The following is a 19,894-nucleotide window of genomic DNA, read 5'->3' as shown; positions in this document are numbered from 1 at the left end:
TTTTAGACTTAAAACCTTTTAAAGATAACAGTTGTATTGAGATATAATTCAGATACCATAAAATTTACCCTTTCACAATGTAGAATTCAGTGGTTTTTAGTATATTCAGAGTTATGCAACCATCACCACTATCTGATTATGGAGCATTTTTATCACCCCCAAACAAAACCCTGTATCCATTGGCAATAATTCTCAGCTCTACCCCCCTGGCCACTGGCCCCTGGAAACCACTAATTTACTTTTTTGTCTCTGTGGATTTGCCATTCTAGATATTTCACAAAAATGGAATTATGCAATATGCGGCCTTTTGCTTCTGCCTTCTTTTACTTAGCATAATTTGTTCAAGGGTCATCTATGTTGTAGAGTATACTATCACTTCTTTCCTTTTTCCTGGCCAAATAATATTCCATTGTGTTGACCTACCACATTTTGTTTATTCATTTCTCAGTTCATGTACATTTGGGTTGTTTCTACTTTTTGACTATTACAAATAATGTTTCTATGAAAATTAATGTATAAGTTTCTATGTAAACATATGTTCTCAATTCTCTTGGGTATATATTCAGGAGTAGAATTGATGAGTCATATAGTAACTCTGTGTTTCACTTTTTGAGGAACTACCAAACCCTTTTCCAAAGTAGCTACACCATTTTACAGTCCCACTAGCAATGTAGAGTATCTCAATTTTTCCTCATAATAAATGTATAAAGCAGGTATTATCTCCATTTTATTGTTGAAAAAACCAAGGTTCATAGAGGTTAATGGACTAACCTAAATTCACTTGTTAGCTAATAGTAAAGTGTACAATTTAGGCAACACGTATGTAAGAGAGAGGAAGTGAAAATGGGGAGGAACGTAGGAAAGAAAGCTCAAAAGGGCACCGGCATAAGAGGAAACCTATTGATAAAGGCAATTTCAAGGCTTTAGGTAAAAGCAGTGGCTGCACTTCAGAGAAGCTGCCACTGGGTGGTAGTGTTTCCATTATCTGGAGGCCTTTTGAATTCATGTTTCTTCGTGCGTGTAAGAAAGAAAATCAGATCTTTACGAAGCCCAGCCTCCAGCACTTCCATCATCACAGGCGCCACCCTCCTGCCCCAGCAGCCCTGAGCATCATGGGGCCCAGCTCTCCCATATGCTCGTCTCCTCTGGACAGTAGGAATTAGAACCCCGTTGACTTAACTTCTCCCTCTGCCATAGCGAATAAGCTTTTTAATTACTATTCAGTATCAAATGGATAAGCACGGAAATCCTTTGACTCTATTAACGTAATTCTCTCTCTCTTAGGTTTCAAAGGAGGTGAATGACATGACAGTAAAAATGCCCTATCAGTGTTTCATAAACGGACAGTTCACAGATGCTGAGGATGGAAAGACTTACGACACTGTCAACCCAACAGATGGCTCTGTAAGTAATTACTCAGGGAGCACAGTGGCCACTGGTCATGGATTTTTAGTTTCCACACAGTTGTAAAACAGAGAATCCCAAGGAGTTACTTTATTCTGCCACTCTGCCTCCGAGCACTTAATATAAATGGACTTCAGGCATTCCTTTCAACTGTTCAATTCTGGCACTGGCTGCTGTCAACTATAGGAGCCTATTTTATAGAATGACTATTTATGATGAGTTTAGACAGGTACATGTACACATCAGAGGCACCCCTACACGTAAAGCTACATGTGGGGGGAAACTTTCAGACTTTGCAAGCCCATGGCAAGGAACTCAGCTTCCCTGAGGCAGTAGGAGAAATAGTTATAGTTTTCCTAAATGTGTCTTTCCGTAATGTAGTGGGACATAAGAAGCACCAAATTTCAGGCTCACAATTTTCAGGTTAAATTGTTTTGTTGTTGTTTACTATGTTACTGGATGTATTGGTTTTCTATCATACAATTTCCTGGATTTTATAATATAATATTAATTCTAAGATGCATATTCATCATATATCTCGCTATAAAATAGCCTTTAACCGATATTTACTCATCTTGAAATAGACAATATGCAAAGTAGCCTATGCTTCTTTGGAGGATGTTGATAAAGCAGTAGCAGCAGCCAAGGATGCCTTTGAAAACGGCGAATGGGGCAGAATGAATGCAAGAGAAAGAGGAAGATTGATGTACAGGTATGTTTTTTTTTAAAAAACATAATCTTGCCCGGCCGGGTGTGGCTCAGCGGTTGAGCATCGCCCTAGGATCCAGGCGATCAGGGTTCGATTCCCGGTCAGGGCACATGCCAGGGTTGCGGGCTCGATCCCCAGCAGGGGGCGTGCAGGAGGCAGCTGACCAATGACTCTCTCATCATTGATGTTTCTCTCTTTCTCTCTCTCCCTTCCTCTCTCTGAAATCAATAAAGATATATTTAAAAAAAACAACAACAACAAAAAACCTCACAATCTTTGATATTGACTAACATTGCCAACATTTAAACTATTTCTTTAAAACATCCTAATTTGCTCCTATAATATGTCTTCTGTTCCTACATCATGTAAAATTTCACATATGTGAGTTCCTAACTTTCGTATTATTGTTTGTATCAGTCAAGGCCCCATTAGGAAAAGAAGTTTAATAAAAGACTATTTACCAAGGTGCAGGCAAGGTCAAGGGAAGATGAAGTACCCAGGCAAGGACAGCAACGGGACAGCTACCACTACTCCAAGGTCTGAAGGGACAGAGGAAGGGGCTGTTACTAGAATCTGGCACGATCTAAAGCTATGGAGAGGACCACACTATGGTGGCTTGGGTTGGGGGACACAGCAGCTGCTGAAGCCATTCCCCTCTGTGAGGGAGCCGGGGGATTCCAATTCCCAGCCACTCTTGCCTCTAGGTGACCAGTCTTCTGGGCGTGCCTCCCATTGGACTCTCACTGGCCAAACCCAGTGAGGGCCAGGAAGCCGAGTGATGCAGTCTATGAAGGCCATCCTCCCAGGTCGCAGAGCAGGGTGAATGATTCACAGCAGCAAGTGGAGAACATCCAGCACCCTGTTGTTTCCCACGACAAAATTTAAACCTCCTTGTGTGTAAGAAACAGACGCGAGGAAGGAAAACACTCAGGCCTGGAAGGGGTGTTATAAACTGATGACTGAGTGTGTCAAGAAGAATCCACTTCAGTCCTGAATTAAGTTCTCTGCTTACCTGAGCCAAATAGCTGACTGTGGTCAAAAGACCTCCTGGAGCAGGATCTGGAAGGAACACAGGGGTAGGAGATTTCATGCCTGACTTTGGAATGATCCAAAAGGGAGACAGCTCAGACAACTACTAAGGGAAAGCAAATAGCCAAAGCGAACAAAAAAGAGGAATTTTGACTATTTCATAGTCATTAAGACAGTCCTAGACTTATCTTCCCACAGAAACTGGTGTTTGTAATTTATTCCATCTATTTCTATCTTGCCCTCTTCAGTTAGCGTCAGAAATACTTCTGCACCGACCAGAAATGCTCATGTGTTCGTGGATTCTCCAGGGCTGTGGGTTGCACTCTGACATCTCCCTGAATGTTCATGAACTATCCACATGCCCACTAATTTCTAAAACTGATCTCCTTTGGACTCCCATGGCTCAATCACTGTTCTACTTCTTGTGCATTTATGAGGCGAATCATACAGGCTTCCAACACCCTCTGCTTCTCTTGTAACTCTTGAAACAAATTTTTATGGCATTATTTGTTTAATGTCTGTCTCCCCACATTCCCTATGAGGACAGAGACCTGGGCCCTTTGCGTTCACCTCTGAATTCTCAGCCCTTAGGATGGTGCCTTGTACCATACAGGGCCCCAGTCAGTGTTTGTTGCATGGATTTCTTTCACTGCCCATGCAGACTTGCAGACCTGCTGGAAGAAAACCAAGAAGAGCTGGCAACCATCGAAGCCCTCGATTCAGGCGCTGTCTACACCTTGGCTCTGAAGACTCACATTGGAATGTCTGTGCAGACTTTCAGATACTTCGCTGGCTGGTGCGACAAAATTCAGGTAAGCGCAAGTATTTGTCTCCACGTTGGTCAGTCCAACAGGAAAAGGGAGGGGCGTTTATTAGCCTGTAAAGACACTGTGTCAGAGCCGCCCCTTATGAAGGTTTTCTCACCGGATTCTTGTAACAGTCATCCGAGGCATCTGCATACCCTTTGCCCCTTAGTACACGTAGGGAAACGGAGGCTTGAGGACCCTGAACGACTTGCCTGTGGTAACGTGGTTAGTAAGTAAACCACAGAGCTAGGATTTGAAATCAAAATTTTCTGTACTAAAGTCCAGCCATGTTCTTTATACTTCACTGTAATTTCTCCTGAGGGCTTCTAACCTTCTGGATATAGGGGGAGAAACCTGGTATCATGGAGGGATGGCAAACTCAAGTGCCTGCCGAGGCCAGAAAGCTAACGTAGATGGGCTAGACAGGCTGGGTATAAGAAAGAAAAGTTAAGACATGGGTACAATAAATATTTCATTTTCCTTTTACTATAAAAAATGTATAGCACATGTGTGACGACAAATAGCAACCACACTTGCTCTTGGCATTGGGGCTACAAAGGGGAAAGGTAGGGCTTATGTCAAACCGCAGAATGCATTCCCACCCATTCCTCCAATGCCTTGGGAGGCTGCCCCAGACCTACTGGGGGTTACAGGTGGTACAACATAATCTAAGGTATATGTTATATTATGTTTCTAATCCCCAACACCTGGCACCAAGGGTTTCAGATAAGAGATTATACACTTACTTGTATTAGTAACAGCAATTATGTTTTATGTGACAAAACAAATACATCGCTTCAGTAAGGATTACTGTCATGAATGAGTTGTGATTAAGTTTGGCTGCATATAATAGAGAACCCAACTGAGAAGTTTGTTTTTATCTCACTTTCAAGGAGTCCAAAGACAGACAATCATGTCTAGTATGTGAGATGAAGGTTCCTTCTCTCTCTGCCAAGCCATCCTTTGTACCATGTGCTCTCCATTCTTGAGGTTGTCTCATGAAAACCACTGCAGTGCCAGGCATTTCAGCAGAATTTTGAGCTGGAAGAAGTGGGAGTAGGGGGAAGGGGGAAAGAGCACTTGTTAGAGCTGAGTCAGCCTACTTTAAAGAGCTTTCCCTTTTCAATGCCATGTGCTTACATCTTCCTTTGACCATCCCTGTCTGCTATGAAAACTGGAAAACAGTGCTTTGTCCAGGCATATTGCCATCCCCATCAGGAATATAGAGTTTCTGTCACTAAGGACAGAGGGGAGAATGGATATTGGGCAGACAATTAACATTCTCTACCATGCCAAGAAATTGGAATGGAGGTGAATAAATTAGAATCACATTTCTTCTCCTGTGCCTCAGTTCTTTCAAGAGAGAAATAGCAGTTCCTTTCTCGGTGTGCATGTATTTCTTATAAAGTGAACACTGCCTTTTCATGTCAGCTAGGAAAAACAAGACAGAAAGTGGATTCTTTGAGATTAAAGTCTTTGAGATTAAAGGGGGGGGAAAGTTTTTAACCACCCATAATATCCTCAAGTCTTTAACCTATTTTGAAACAGATTAAAGTCACTCATTTCAAAGAGTAAACTAGGTATCGACCCTGTTTGCTTTTTAGGGTTCTACAATTCCCATCAACCAGGCCCGTCCAAACCGCAATCTGACCTTTACCAAGAAGGAGCCACTTGGGTAAGACAAGGGGAGTGCCTCTGAGTGACTTACATTAGCTCCAGACAACTAAGGATGTCGCCTTTCTTCCTCTGCAGTGTCTGTGCCATAATCATCCCCTGGAATTACCCGCTGATGATGCTGGCGTGGAAGAGCGCCGCCTGCTTGGCCGCAGGCAATACCCTAGTACTCAAGCCGGCGCAGGTGAGGCGCAAGGGGCCGCTGCATCTCCTCCCTCCCATTTCCGTAAATCGGAGCCATGCGCTCTTTGTACTCTATTTGCCACTTTGCTGTAAGTCTGAAATTACGTCAAAATAAAATGAACCTTAGCGCAGCCACCGAGGGAAAGCTGGGTGCTGATCTAAAGGACAGGACAGCCTGAAGAAGGTCACTGCCATCTGCTTCCGCTCAGGTCACGCCCCTGACCGCCCTGAAGTTTGCGGAGCTGTCTGCCAGAGCCGGCTTCCCCAAGGGCGTAATCAACATCGTCCCAGGCTCGGGTAAGCCGGGCCCTTCCCTGCAGTGACGAAGGGGGGGCAGCTGAGCGGCTGTTTCCCCTCCCGAGTCCGCCCTGAATTATAACTGTATCAAAACTAAATACTGTTTACCAGTTAACGAAGGGTAAATATCCTCACCATGCCCTACAATCTTAAAATGGAAATATAGTGGTGCGTGGGGAGGGCAGGAGGGGCGGCAGGTGAACAGCATTATAGAGCTGCCGTGAAGTGGCCCATTTCAATTTTTAAAAACTATTTTGGAAGATAAAGAAAACACACACAGGTCTTACCATCTTTGAGGGGGGATGACAGTTACACGGAGGACATTATTTAGACTTTTGTCCGTTTATAATGAATACAGAAAATGTAAAACTAAGATTTAAATGAGAGCCTAGAAGTCTCCTTCAATGAATTCAAAGCCACCCCAGCCATTAGAACTTGACTAATGTTTTAAATCATTCCCTAATTCTACAGGTGGAGGAGCCGGACGACACCTTTCTGAACACCCTGATATCCGCAAACTTGGTTTCACTGGCTCCACTCCTGTTGGCAAACAGATCATGAAGAGGTATTGGTTTGAATAGTCAGTTTGCTGTCGATCCTGTTAAGCCCGGTTTTTGGTTTAGCTTTTCCTTCTTGGAAGAGGGTGCTTTGGGAGGGAGAAAAAAAATCACATCAGATTTAGAAGAGAAATCTACTTATCACTGCAGGGCACTGAAATGTTTGAATATAGTAAAATGCTTTCCAAATTGTAAAGCCCACAGTCAATAAAACTAGAGCCATGTTAAAGTTCTGTGCCTGACTTGTAGTTTTAACAATCCAGCACAGAACATTTTCTGGACTACATCTGTGGCCCAAATTGTTTTGGGAGCATAAGTAAGAAACCAAAAAGGCATATAAATGGCAAATCTGGATTATTAATAAAATTAATTTCTAAAAAGCAGTAATATTAGTTTTTTTAAAAATTGCAAATAATTGCCTGGGCCAGTGTGGCTCACTGGACTTCGATTCCCAGTCAGGGCACATACCCAGGCTGTGGGTTCAATCCTCTGGTCAGGGTGCATGCAGGAGGTAACCAGTCAATGTTTCTCTCCTTCCCTCCCTCTCTCTCTCTGTTCCCCCCTTCCTTTCCTTCTCCATTCCTCTCTCTCTAAAAAAAATCAATAAAAACATATTTTAAGAAAATAATTGCAAATAATCTAAATGTCCAAAATAAGGCAGTGGTTAAAGGAGGTCAACATAATAGAATACTGTGCGGTCATGTCTATGGAGCAATTTAATAACAGTGAAAAGTGTTGTTAAAATGGTAAATGAAAAGGAAAATAGGTATAAAATTGTATATATTGGGCGATTCCCAAGTAGGTTAAATAAGGCAAAGGCTATGATTGGACACAGACCAGAAATAACTATATCAAAATGGTAAAAACAATGGTCATTGAGCCACTGAATTGAGATTTTTTTCTTTCTGCATTTTTTTTTTTAATTTTAAAAATGTTTTAAGTAATATTTCTGCAAGAAAGGGGGGAAAAAAAAATATATTTCTAAAAAATCTATATTTTTCCCCCAATGCTCCAGTAATCTGGTTTGAGGCTAAATTCCTTGCCAGGCCTCTATGTAACCAAAATTCTTATACCTAAAGAATCTGAATTTACCTATAAGGATCTCTAATCATTTACCACAGAATTTTTTTTTAATATGTTTTTATCGATTTCAGAGAAAGGAAGGGAGAGGGAGAGAGAGAAAGAAACATCAATGCTGAGAGAGAGTCACTGATCGACTGCCTCCTGCATGCCCCCCACTGGGTATCGAGCCAGCAACCCAGGCATGTGACCTCACCGGGAATTGAACCATGACCTCCTGGTTCATAGGTCAGCACTCCATCACTGTGCCACACCAGCCGGGCAACCATAGAATTTAAAACAAAACATTTTATTGCGGAAAATTTCTAATATATACGAGGCACACAGAATAGCATAATGAACTCCCATATGCTCACCACCCAGTTTCAATAATTATCACTATTCGACCATCATGTTTTGTCTTTGTATGAATTCCTGAATATTTTTGAGGCTCAATTATGTTTTCCATGTCAAATGGTAATTTATGGTGGAGAGAGAGAGAAAGAGAGAGGGTCTAAATGTTCATTTCTCACTTATTTTCTCTAGTGCTGCGAGCAACTTGAAGAAAGTTTCTCTTGAACTTGGTGGCAAATCTCCACTTATAATATTCAATGACTGTGAACTTGACAAAGCTGTGCGAATGGTAAGAGTGGGTCAAGTTCAACTAAATAGAAGCCTACTTCTAAAACACATTTCACCTCTTTGCTCATCAGAAATCTGAAAGTGAGATTTAGTCTTGTCTTGTCATATATAGAAACTATCCTCTTTATGCTTAGATATGGGAAAACTCAAAGCACTTAATTTTAAAAATAATGTCTTTATAATTTGTCTCATTAGGATGTTTTTAAACTTGGGGGCAGGGGAGTCTTTCTAAACATTCATGATTTATACAAACTAATGGAGAGATCTCAAAAACAAAATTTGCTATACAAGTATGACATTTAAATGTATAGAGTAATCTAAATTTTCTTGTGACACAAAATTTGTCCTTAGTGGCATGTCCTTATTTTTTACACACTTTTTTTACATGCTCCTGGACCAAAAGGGGGAAAGGAGAAACAAAACCCCTAAAAGCAGATCAAAGCAGAGTCTCATCACTAGCTAGGCCAAGGGATCATGCTTGTCTGTGACCTCTCTGTGTCATCTGCTGCCTTTCATAGCATCTGATTCTCAGTATGTGCAATTTTACGACAATCCCAACTTCCCAAGTCCTGTTAACAATCTTTTCTCCTCTGCTGCCCAAGGGCATGGGAGCGGTATTTTTCAACAAAGGGGAGAACTGTATTGCAGCGGGGAGGCTGTTTGTGGAAGAATCCATCCACGATGAATTTGTGACCAGAGTGGTAAGGCGCCTTTAAATTGGCTCCATGAGTCGAACAGAAATTCCTAAACCTGAAAAGTACTTCTGAGACGTAGTGAATTTTTAGGTGTGATAATAGTCCTGCAGTTATATTTTTTTAAAAAACAACACAGTCCTTATCTTTTAGAGCTACTCGTGACATATTTATAGGTTCAATTATATAATGTCTAGACTTTGCTTCCCTCCTGCTCCCCAGGAGGGGAGGAAGTGAGTGGTGGAATAAATTGGCCATGAATTGGTAATTGTTGAAGTTGGGTGATGGGTGCATGGAGTTTTATTATATTATTTGTCTACTTTTATATGTGTTTATAATTTTTCATTGTAAAAAGTTATAGGTCTGTATAAAAAACCTTTAAGAGCTGGTATGACCTATTTCTTGCTCTGCATTTATAGTATATTAGGTCCTTGACACTTGAGGTTTTGATAAACCCCTAAATTGACTATGAGAGCTGCACTGGTAGATCCTTACAAATCCTCAATTCATAGTTAACAGGACTGATATAATTTCCTCCACTAAGATAGATGATTAAGAGAGAGAGAGGTGTCAATAGATAGACAGATACCCACTATAGATTGGTCATGATTCTGTAAATATGGACTAAAAGCCATTTATAGAACTATTAAGATGAATTCTGTGACTAAAATAAACTCTAAACTAATTTATTTCATTATGATAATAGTAATCATGAATTCGCTTATATTTGAAAAACCAGCACCCAGCTTTTTTCTTTCAGAGTCAATTCCCCCACCTCATCCCCAGCAGGCAAACATTCTTTCTTTATGAGAGTAGAAAGCAAGGAAGGCAGATGGAGAGGCAGATTGTGGGCAGTGGCAGCCTCCTAAATATCCCTGGAATCCAATTTTGTGCCTCAGTAAAATAGTTACAGTACCATGTCATGGGTTTTCACAGCTATGACTTGTTGACATTTTAAATGCTGAGACCAGAAATGTCAAGGATTTACTGTATCAGTCCATCAACACACACGTTTTGCACACATGAGATTTATATTCATTCATTTGTTCAAGAGGTATTTTTTTTGAGCACTTACTGAGGGATTATTGCCAGGCCTAAGTTCAAATTCATGGGCCTGTGGGGTCACGGCTACTCCCATTCTTTCTTACAAGAATTGGACTGAACATTAGAAAATGCAGAAATAAATTAAGATAACTGAGGTGCACAAGAGTGATTACAAAGACATGTCAGTGATGAACAGTGTTCAGTAAAGATAGTTTTTCATCAGAACATTCTAACAATTCCTCTGGAATGGCCATGAGAATTTCAAGGGCAGTCTGCCACATTTAGGGTGGGGGAAAAGGTAACGATTTGGCCATTTTGGAAATTCTTTTGTCATGGGGAGTGTAAGTACACTGTAGTAACAAAAATTCTAGAACATCAGATTTACTATTTTAATGGATTAACATTCAGGACAATTATTTTCCTTGTTGACACTACTGCAGATGTCCCCTATTCGCCCCCACCCCTTTGCCCACCTCCACCCAGCCCCCACCCCCCTCCCCTGGTCTTCACCACTCTGTCGTCTGTGTCCATAGGCCATGTATATATGTTCTCAGGATAATTTTAAAATAGCATTTGTAGCTTATGTTCTGTTTGAACTCAGTAGTTAAGAGCCTAATGAAACTACAGTATTTGGTGGTTGTGTACCTTGGGCAAGTCACTTAACCTCTCTAAGCCTCAGTTTCTTCATCTGTGAGATGGGGATAATAAATACCCATCTCTAGAGCTGCAGACACATCTTTTAACTGCTTACTACGACACCCACCACATGATCCATTATTAACAATCAATTGTGCTTTGTGAACTGGGTGCCATACAGGTGGAAGAAATTAAAAAGATGAAAATTGGTGATCCGCTTGACAGATCTACTGATCACGGGCCCCAAAATCATAAGGCCCATCTGGAGAAGCTTCTGCAGTACTGTGAGGCGGGAGTGAGCGAGGGGGCCACCCTGGTGTACGGGGGAAGACAAGTTCCCAGGCCAGGTAAGATCGCCTCCCGAGGTCTAAGGGTCGCCTGGCTTCTTAAATGGGACTAGATGGTGACAAGTTTTATAGCAGCGCTAGCTTGCCTCAAAAGTCAGAAGAATTCATTTCCAGCTCCTGCTTGGCCACTTAGAAGGCGTGGCACCTCAGACAACACAATTTTTCTGAGCCTCCCGTGTAAAATGGGATGAAATGTGCACATCCTGCTTCACTAGGCTGTGAAAATCCAATCGCAAGATAGATACGACAGGCCCTTAGCCGGACAGTAAACGAGCGTCATGGGTAACTTGTTACTCAGGAGCTGCTGATCTTTCCTCTGGGCCCGGGAGATTTCATCTTAGCCTGTGTGCTCGGGAACGAATCGTTCTTCTTGTGTAACGCAGTACCTCTTACTGAAATACGTGAATGGCTCACTGTCAGGAGACCCAAAAGGAGAAAATGTCAAACAACTGCAAAAACTCATTCTTTTCCTCCTGTAGGTAGGTTGTGTACCAACACCCTACTCTGAAAATTGGTAATTAGAAGGGGGGAAAAAAATCAACTTTTTCCCCCAGAAGAATTCCTGCTAATTAATGTAGAAAAAAACTGATAGAATAGAAAAGTCACCAATTTGCACTCCCTAATGGAATGAAATAATTGATTCCAGCAACGGCCATCAAGGAGACTAAAGTTCCTAGGTAAAGGACTGATGGGGACCTGAGTATTTGTAAGATACCGAAGTATCACCCCCAAGATTGCTTGCCAGTGAGAAGAAGAAAAGCACAGTTTTTATAATGGAGGGGTCAGGTGTCCCCACTTAGAACCACTGGTCAATTTAGCATCAGCGAGCAGGACGACTGGATATGATCGTCCCCTACGGGATGCAGTGGGTACCACACAGCATCGCCTGTAAAGCATTCTTGCCAAAATGCTTCACCTGAACCTAGTCATGCCGTTAGAGCAGATTTTCCATTTACAAGTAATACAGGGGATAGAAGAACGAATTAAATATCACCCCAAGGAGGCCATGACAAACCTAAAATGCAAGATATTCTACAGGACAAGTGACTCGGTTTGTTTAGCACATCGGTGGCATGAAAAATAAAGGACAGGGATAAGGGGGGCACGTTCTAGATTAAAGAACACATAAGCAATCCAACGACCGAATGCAAGGTGCAGAACTTACTTAAATCCCAAACCGAAGAGATCGACTGTACCAAGATCTTTCTAAACAATCAGAAATTGAAATATAATTATGAATAAGAAATTAGCATACATTTGTTAGCTGTGATAATGTATTGTGTGGTATGTAAGAAAATGTCCTTGTTTTTACAGATTTGTGCTGAAATACTTGGAGGTCAAAGTCGCAATCTCTGGAATTTTCTTTAAAATATTTCAACCAGGGAAAGAAATGAATCAAATACAGCAAAATATAAATATTTATTTTACTATTCACGATTCTGTATTCTCTACTTTTTACATATGTTTGAAATTTTTGTAATAAAGACATTTGAAAAATAAGAACCTAGGAAAACTAATACCAAACAGGAAAATGAAAGTCTTCTTGGTTGTACTGACCCAGAGGGAAGGAAAAGATGTATAATATAATTAAATAAGAACTGTTCATTGGAGATTACCCTATAATTGATGTTCTTTTCCTCTGTGTTTCATATAGGCTTTTTTATGGAACCGACTGTCTTCACAGATGTGGAAGACCACATGTATCTTGCCAAAGAGGAATCCTTTGGGCCTATTATGGTCATTTCTAAATTCCAAAATGGGTATGAATGTTCTTTAGCACAACTTAGCGAATTTTGACCACATACGTGTGTTTTTTCTTCTGCCATTGAACTAGGGAGCATAAAATCAATGAACATGTAATTCCCTACCACAGAATAGTTGATTTAAATAATGAGAAGAGAGTGCTAACTAAGGTAGATTGAAATATACGTTTGCTTTGTAGCTTAAATTAGTGGCTGACACAGGATTTTAGCTGACTACATTTTCATTTTGGTACAGTCAACATTTGAAATGTCTCTGGAACAAGGTAAATGATTGAGAATAACAGAACTGGTTTTCACACATGTTCCTAGGGAAGGTAGCATCTGTGAAATCTGGTTTTCTCCAAAAATGAGTGCTGGTGCCCTAGCTGTTTTGGCTCGGTGGTTAGAGCCTTGGCCAGTGGGCCGAAGGGTCCCGGGTTCGATTCCAGTCAAGGGCACTTACCTTGGTTGCAGGCTCGATCCTATGAAACTATGTCATCTCCGTCGTCCTCACGAGCAATGGCATAAAGCCTTAGTCTGGTCTCTAAATATTTTAGTCCCTACCATGTGCAATGCATGAAGGAGTGTGAGAGTTTCAGCAGAGCCTCAGTAAGTTCCAAACCTCTCACGCGAATTTAAAACTGTGTGTAGTCAAGATTACATTTGAAAATACCTTCTGAAGGCTCCACATTAAAGCCGATGCTGTCTCTTAAAAAATTCAGCACAACTAATTTTTCCTCCAGCTTTGGAACAGATTCTGTTTCTTTGCCAGAGCACCAGATGAAATACTTGGCTTGTGTCTACCGACCATACTGTACAGAATTCGTGCATTTCTAAGCATTAGGATGACGCTCAGAAAGGTGAGGTACTCACACCATGACGGGCACGTTGGAACTGGATATATACTGAGGCAGGGAAATCACCAGATGAACTTGAGGGATTATTTTACTCTCCTTTTATTAAATTAGCATCTTAACTGAATTTCCTCGCACTTGCTGATGCAACACCATGGTGTAAAGAGGAACAGGATGTTATCCCTGCCCTTCGGGAGCTTCCAGTCCAGTTAGGAGGTGAACCATGAGTACATGGAGAGTTAATCCAAAATCCTAAGGTGGAGGGACATGTGCTTCCTGATTTTAGCTGACTCTTTTTCTTTTTAATCCTTACCCAAGGACATGCTCATTGACTTTGAGAGAGACGGGAAAAGAGAGAGAGAGAGAGAGAAACATTGATGTGAGAGAGAACATAAACCGATTGCACACACCTTGCCTGTGGATCAAACCTGCAAGCTGGGTATGTGCGCTGACCAGGAATTTAACCCACGACCTTTTGGTGTACAGACAACGCTTCAACCAACTGAGCCACACCAGCCAGGGCATCGTAACTGACCTTTATTAAGCATTTACCGAGCTCCAGACACTATTAAAGATCACTCAATCCTCACAACAAGACAGGTGCTATTACTATTATTTCCATTTTCACAAGAGTAAACGAAAGCATGGGAAGATGAAGTCACTTGCCCAAGGTCACCCAGGCAGTCTGGGTGCAAAGCCCTCCCATTGAGTCACTTCCATCTACTCCTCAGCTGTGGCACTGGTGGGAGCTGGGGAGGCTTCAGGATGAGGCACCGAATGAGCCTGGAACTATGTGTAAAATCCAAAGAGATGGAGGGAAATAGGGTTGTTCTGAGAACATATCTGGAAGTGGGACTCGGGGCAGGGGAGGGAATGAAGAAGCCATAAAGGAGAACCAATGAGGAAGGTGGAGAAGATGCCTTCAGATCATATGTGAAGTGGTGGTGTATGACACATGTGAAAATATGATGCTAGAGTTGTGCTGTTTCACGGGGAGTTTCTTCTGGCATAAGCCCAGACAACTTCATTTACAAAAATGCATGTAAGCAGGTTGGCAGTAATGTTTTCCTGTTTCTAGCATGGAGGGGGGGACATTAGACCATAAAATGGGAGTGTTGTGCTTTACATTTAATGAAGTTTTATGTCTTCCTAAAAACATCTGATAGGGACATCGATGGAGTGTTGCAGCGAGCAAATAATACAGAGTATGGTTTGGCCTCGGGGGTCTTCACAAGAGACATAAGTAAAGCGATGTACGTGAGTGAAAAACTTGAAGCGGGAACCGTGTTTATTAACACATACAACAAGACGGATGTGGCAGCCCCTTTCGGCGGATTTAAACAGTCTGGCTTTGGAAAAGACTTAGGTATGCTTTACTTTTCTACTTCAGGTTCCCTTTGTTTCCACATCGCAAAAAAGTCTGCTCTGTGTTTCCTCCAACACCCATGTACTGTTTTGAAGAGCATTTATTTCCTACAAGGCAGTTGGGTCTGGGGGTTTACAAGGGCACTAATTTTTTTTAACATATCTTTATTTATTTTAATTTTTAAAAAATATCTTTATTGATTTCAGAGAGAGAGAGAGATAGAAACGTCAGTAATGATAGAGTCGTCATTGATCGGCTGCCTTCTGTACCCCCCCAACTGGGGATCGAGCCCACGATCTGGGCATGTACCCTGACCAGGAATCAAACTGTGATCTCCTGGATCCTAGGTCGATGCTCAACCACTGAGCCATACCCTGCTGGGCAGGGCACTAAATTCTTTTAAATGTTGAACAGCCCTGGCCAGTTTGGCTCAGTGGTTAGAGCATCGGCCCGCAGACCAAAGGGTCCTGGGTTTGATTCCGGCCAAGGACATGTATCTCCGCTGCAGGCTGGATCCCCAGTTGGGGCACTTACAGGAGGCAACCGATTGATGTTTCTCTTTCTCTCTCTCCCCTTCCCTCCCTCCCTCTCTGGAATCAATGAAAAACATGTCCTCAGATGAGGGTTAAAAATAGTAATAGCCCTGGCTGGTGTAGTTCAGTTGGCTGAGGGTGTCCCGTGTACCGAAAGGTTGCCGGTTTGATTCTCAGTCAGGGCGCATAACCGGGGTTGCAGGGTCAGTCCCTGGTTGGAGTGCGTGCTGGAGCAACATATCAAGGCTTCTCACATCGATGTTTCTCTCTCTCTCCCGGTCTCCCTTCTTCTCTCTCTAAAATCAACTTAATAATAATAATAAAATAGGTTTGTTTTTTTACCTGACATTCAGCATGATCTTGGTTTAGTGTTTATGGAACTAAGTAGAACCGGGACAGGAAGAATGGGTACAGGGCAATAACCAGCGAGCTCCAAGAATAAGTCCTGCGTCTGAGCTGCTTGGCAATCTTTTAGAGTTGACACTGCAGCTGGCGGGGTTTTCTGGGGACCTGGGAACTCTGATTTTGAGTTTGTAGAAAACCCAAAATGTAATTCATTGCGAGCAGCGACACCATCACATTTCAAGTAGTAGCTTACTTTGAACACTAAACCAGGCCCTATTCTAACTCCTTCACCTGTATGAGCACAAGCAATCTCACAATAGCCCTGGGAGACAGGCACCATTTATTACCCTTATTTACTGGATGCGGAGAATGGGGCTCAGAGAGTTTGGGTAACTTGCTAAAAGTCACACAGCCAGACACTGGCAAAGAGAATTCAAAGGCAGGCGATCTGGCTGTGGAGCCCACGTCCTTACTCCCCACAGCCCATCTAGCATGTTATTTCAAAAGCTGAAATATTTGTGATTTACTGAAATTATAGTCCACTAATATAAGTTTGGTTAATTGGGGTATTTTTACATTTTCTTTTGCCTATAACTTTGGGCAGTGTATTTGCAGCAATAAAAGTAGCTCTCATTTTAAATTCCATTGAGTTGAAGGTGAAGGCATTTTTTTCATGTCTTTAATCTGGCTTTCTCCCCTGCATCCAAAACACAGTGGGAGATTTTCTTAGAGAAATTACTATTATAGAGCGAGGCGACTGTGTCCCCTTGTCTTCTGATAGAGTACAATGGCCCAGCTCTAGGTCTGTTTTATTACAAACAGTAGAATTTGCTTAAAAGTTTCTTCCTCTCCCAATTTTAAACTCCCTTAGCCCGGGGGTTCCCACTTGCACATTGGATTAGAATCACCTGGAAGCTTTAAAAAATACAAAGATGCAGATTTAATTGCTCTGAAGTGAGACCTGGATCAGGAGCTTCCAAAGCTCCCCAGGGTGATTCTAATGCAAGGTTACAACCCTTGTTTTAGCTCAACTGTCAGAATCACATACTCATTAGCTTCGCCTGTGGCATTCATGCCCTTTAACTGGCAGAAACTGATTATTGTACTGACTCAGAGCAGAAACAGAAGGCAAGACCTATTTGGTTTTTGCCTGGATATGGCTTTCTCAGTTTTTAAGATACTACATAAATCAGGAAAATGGCATTTTCCTTATCTTTAAAATCGTAACACAATGGTGTTTGTGTATCTAAAGATAGGTAAACATAGAAAAGGTACTGTAAAAATACAGTTATAAAAGATGAAAAAAATGTTCACCTGTGCAGGGCACTTACTATGAATGGAGCCTGCAGGACTGGAAGTTGCTCTGCGTGAGTCAGTGAGTGGTGGTGAGCGAATGTGAAGGCCTAGGGCACTGCTGTCCACTACCGTAGACTTTACAAATACTCTACACTTAGGCTGCACTAAATTTATAAAACAACACAAGATTAAAGCAAGAGCAAGAAGAAATGATGAAATCAAAAGACACAGTATATGCTAAGTGAAATAAATCAGTCAAAAAAAGACAAATACCATATGATTTCACTTATATGTAGGATCTAAAGCAATATAAATGAACAAAACAGAAATGGGCTCATGGATACAGAGACCAGACTGATGGCTGCCAGAGGGGCAGGGGGTTGGGGGACTGAGTGAGAAAGGTGAAGGGACTGAGTACAATTGGCATAGTCACAGGATGTAAAGTACAGCATAAAAAATATAGTCAATAATATTGTGATAGCTGTGTATGGTGTCAGGAGGGTACCGGAAATATCAAGGGGAACACTTTGTAAAGTATGTTATTGTCTATCCACGATGCTGTACACCTGAAACTAATACAAAAGAATATTGAAAGTAAACTAATTGAAAAAAAATTTTTTAATTAAAACTTTTTTTTTAAAGAGAGAGAGACACAGTAAACACGAGATCCACAGTCGTGGGGCCTATGCCTGACTTAATCGGATGAGAATCTGTAGTTTCATAGGATCACCAGGTGATTCACATGAACTTCAGAGTCTGAGAGGCACTGGTCCGGGCCCCATTCTATTTGCTTTGTGACCTAGACACCCACACCTGTGTCCAAAAGCCTGGCGACATCACATCCGCCTGTGAACACCGTCCACCAACAGCTCTTCTCTTCCCTAGGTGAGGAAGCACTAAACGAGTACCTCAAAACCAAGACGGTGACGCTGGAATATTAGGGCGACGCCACGGTCGGCAGCCCCGCGGCAGACCGCGCTGCTCCTCAGTTCCCCACACGCCGAGAGGCCTGCGTGTGCTGGGGAAGGAGGTACCCCCGCAAGCCAGAAACTGCACCCGTGGACCATGTACATGTCTGAGCATGTACGCCTGTGCCTGAGCTGTCCACCTTGAGACCTTAAAATGAATCCCACGTGGTGTTTTTTGACTATGTTGAATATCACACACGTTCCTTCAATGCCAAGCTGCCTTTTTCCCCACCAGAACTAATCTAGCCATGGCCCTTCCTCTTGAAAATGTCAATACCATGCAGTTATAATCACAAAGAGCATTTTTTAGAAGTTTTATATAATATGTGCAGGTTTAACCTCTGAACCATACTTTTGGCTTACTGAAAAGATTTTCTATAATTTCACCTTCAAGGAACAGTATATCCGATAAGGAAGGTGAAAGAAGTTCCTTTTTTCATATTTGGAAATAAGATATATCTGTGTGCCTTTGATGTTCTATTTTTTAACCCACTGTGATGGATGACCAACCCATGAACAGTTCTTGAATACCTACTGGGTACGAGGTACTATATTATGTCCTGAGGAGTATACAAAATTTAATGACATGATCTCTGACCTCAATTAGTTTAAATTCTAGTCAATAGCTTTTAAAGTAAATTTTACGGCCTGATATATAGGTGTGGACAAAAGTAGGTTTACAGTTGCAATACAAGTAAATAATGCAATAGTTAATAAATAATAATACAATAAACTCTGTGTTTTGCATACTCACAACTGTAAACCTACTTTTACCCACCACTGTTGTGTAAAGTGAATACCTTTTGGAGGCTGATCTTGGTTCATATCATACCATCTTACTATCTATGTGCCTTTGGGAAACTTCTCTGAGCCTCAGTTTCCTTACCTGTGAAATGGGTACAGTAATGCTTCCCTCAGGAGCCTTATGAAGAAAATTCAATGCAATAATCTAAGTAAAGCACCTTGCACTGTGCTTTGTTCATGGTAAATACTCAATAAAAGCTGTTTCTGCCATCGCTATTTAAGCAATATATAGAGATCTGTTAAGTAGATGGATTCATTCATTCCCCTACGGTCCTTTTCAGTAGACCCCGATTCCTCTCCTCTTTCCCATCCACTCTCCTGACACGACACCCGACACAGCAGCACTGGAAAATGCCATGCAATGAAAAATGACAATGGCACAGGGAAAAGGGATGCTTTCCTTCCTGCAGCTCACACATCCTTCATAGGACATCTTGTTTTCCATTTTCTGGTTACTGGGTTTGCTGCTCACTGGCTGTGTGATCTTGGGAAAGTTAGTTTGGAATCTAGAAAATGGATGAAGTCCCTGTCTCATTAGGTATTGTAAGGATCCAATGGAACCATTTATTTAACACACTTAACAAGGTGTTTGGACCACAGTCTGTGCTCAAGAAATGGGAATTATTACAACCTAAGCAATATTCCTGTCATTCATTGCCTGTTGTCAGACAAAAATAGGTAGGTAGGTAAATTATCACCATCCTTGTGTGACTGGAAGGCGAATTCCTCCTTTTAAAGTAAAATTTCTGCAATCTCATTGGCCTTGAAGCCCTTAGGGAATAGTTGTTACTTTGAAGACTCTGCAGCTTACAATCAGGGGATGGTAGGAAATCAATAATCAGTAAGCAACAACAAAATTAGAGGCAGAAAACATCTCAAAGGAAGAATGCCAGGTGAGCCTGGCATG

General features: G+C 41.7%; 1 protein-coding gene across 1 annotated transcript in view; it reads left to right on the top strand.

Annotated features, from left to right (window-relative positions):
• The window catches only part of ALDH1L2 (aldehyde dehydrogenase 1 family member L2), a 38,393-nt gene extending 19,181 nt beyond the window's left edge, over positions 1-19,212 (top strand). Inside the window, exons 11-23 of the mRNA XM_087813801.1 lie at positions 1,285-1,404; positions 1,989-2,116; positions 3,804-3,954; positions 5,553-5,623; positions 5,701-5,806; positions 6,015-6,102; positions 6,574-6,667; positions 8,265-8,361; positions 8,963-9,061; positions 10,914-11,079; positions 12,734-12,839; positions 14,842-15,041; positions 18,101-19,212. Coding sequence (XP_087669927.1) covers positions 1,285-1,404; positions 1,989-2,116; positions 3,804-3,954; positions 5,553-5,623; positions 5,701-5,806; positions 6,015-6,102; positions 6,574-6,667; positions 8,265-8,361; positions 8,963-9,061; positions 10,914-11,079; positions 12,734-12,839; positions 14,842-15,041; positions 18,101-18,156 — 1,482 coding nt within the window. The 3' untranslated portion in view covers positions 18,157-19,212. The remainder of the gene's footprint in view (positions 1-1,284; positions 1,405-1,988; positions 2,117-3,803; positions 3,955-5,552; positions 5,624-5,700; positions 5,807-6,014; positions 6,103-6,573; positions 6,668-8,264; positions 8,362-8,962; positions 9,062-10,913; positions 11,080-12,733; positions 12,840-14,841; positions 15,042-18,100) is intronic.
• Positions 19,213-19,894: the final 682 nt, after the last annotated feature.

Source organism: Miniopterus natalensis, chromosome 2 (assembly GCF_054644295.1).
Source record: "Miniopterus natalensis isolate mMinNat1 chromosome 2, mMinNat1.hap1, whole genome shotgun sequence".
Taxonomy (NCBI): domain Eukaryota; kingdom Metazoa; phylum Chordata; class Mammalia; order Chiroptera; family Miniopteridae; genus Miniopterus; species Miniopterus natalensis.
This window is presented reverse-complemented; position numbering and strand designations above follow the sequence as displayed.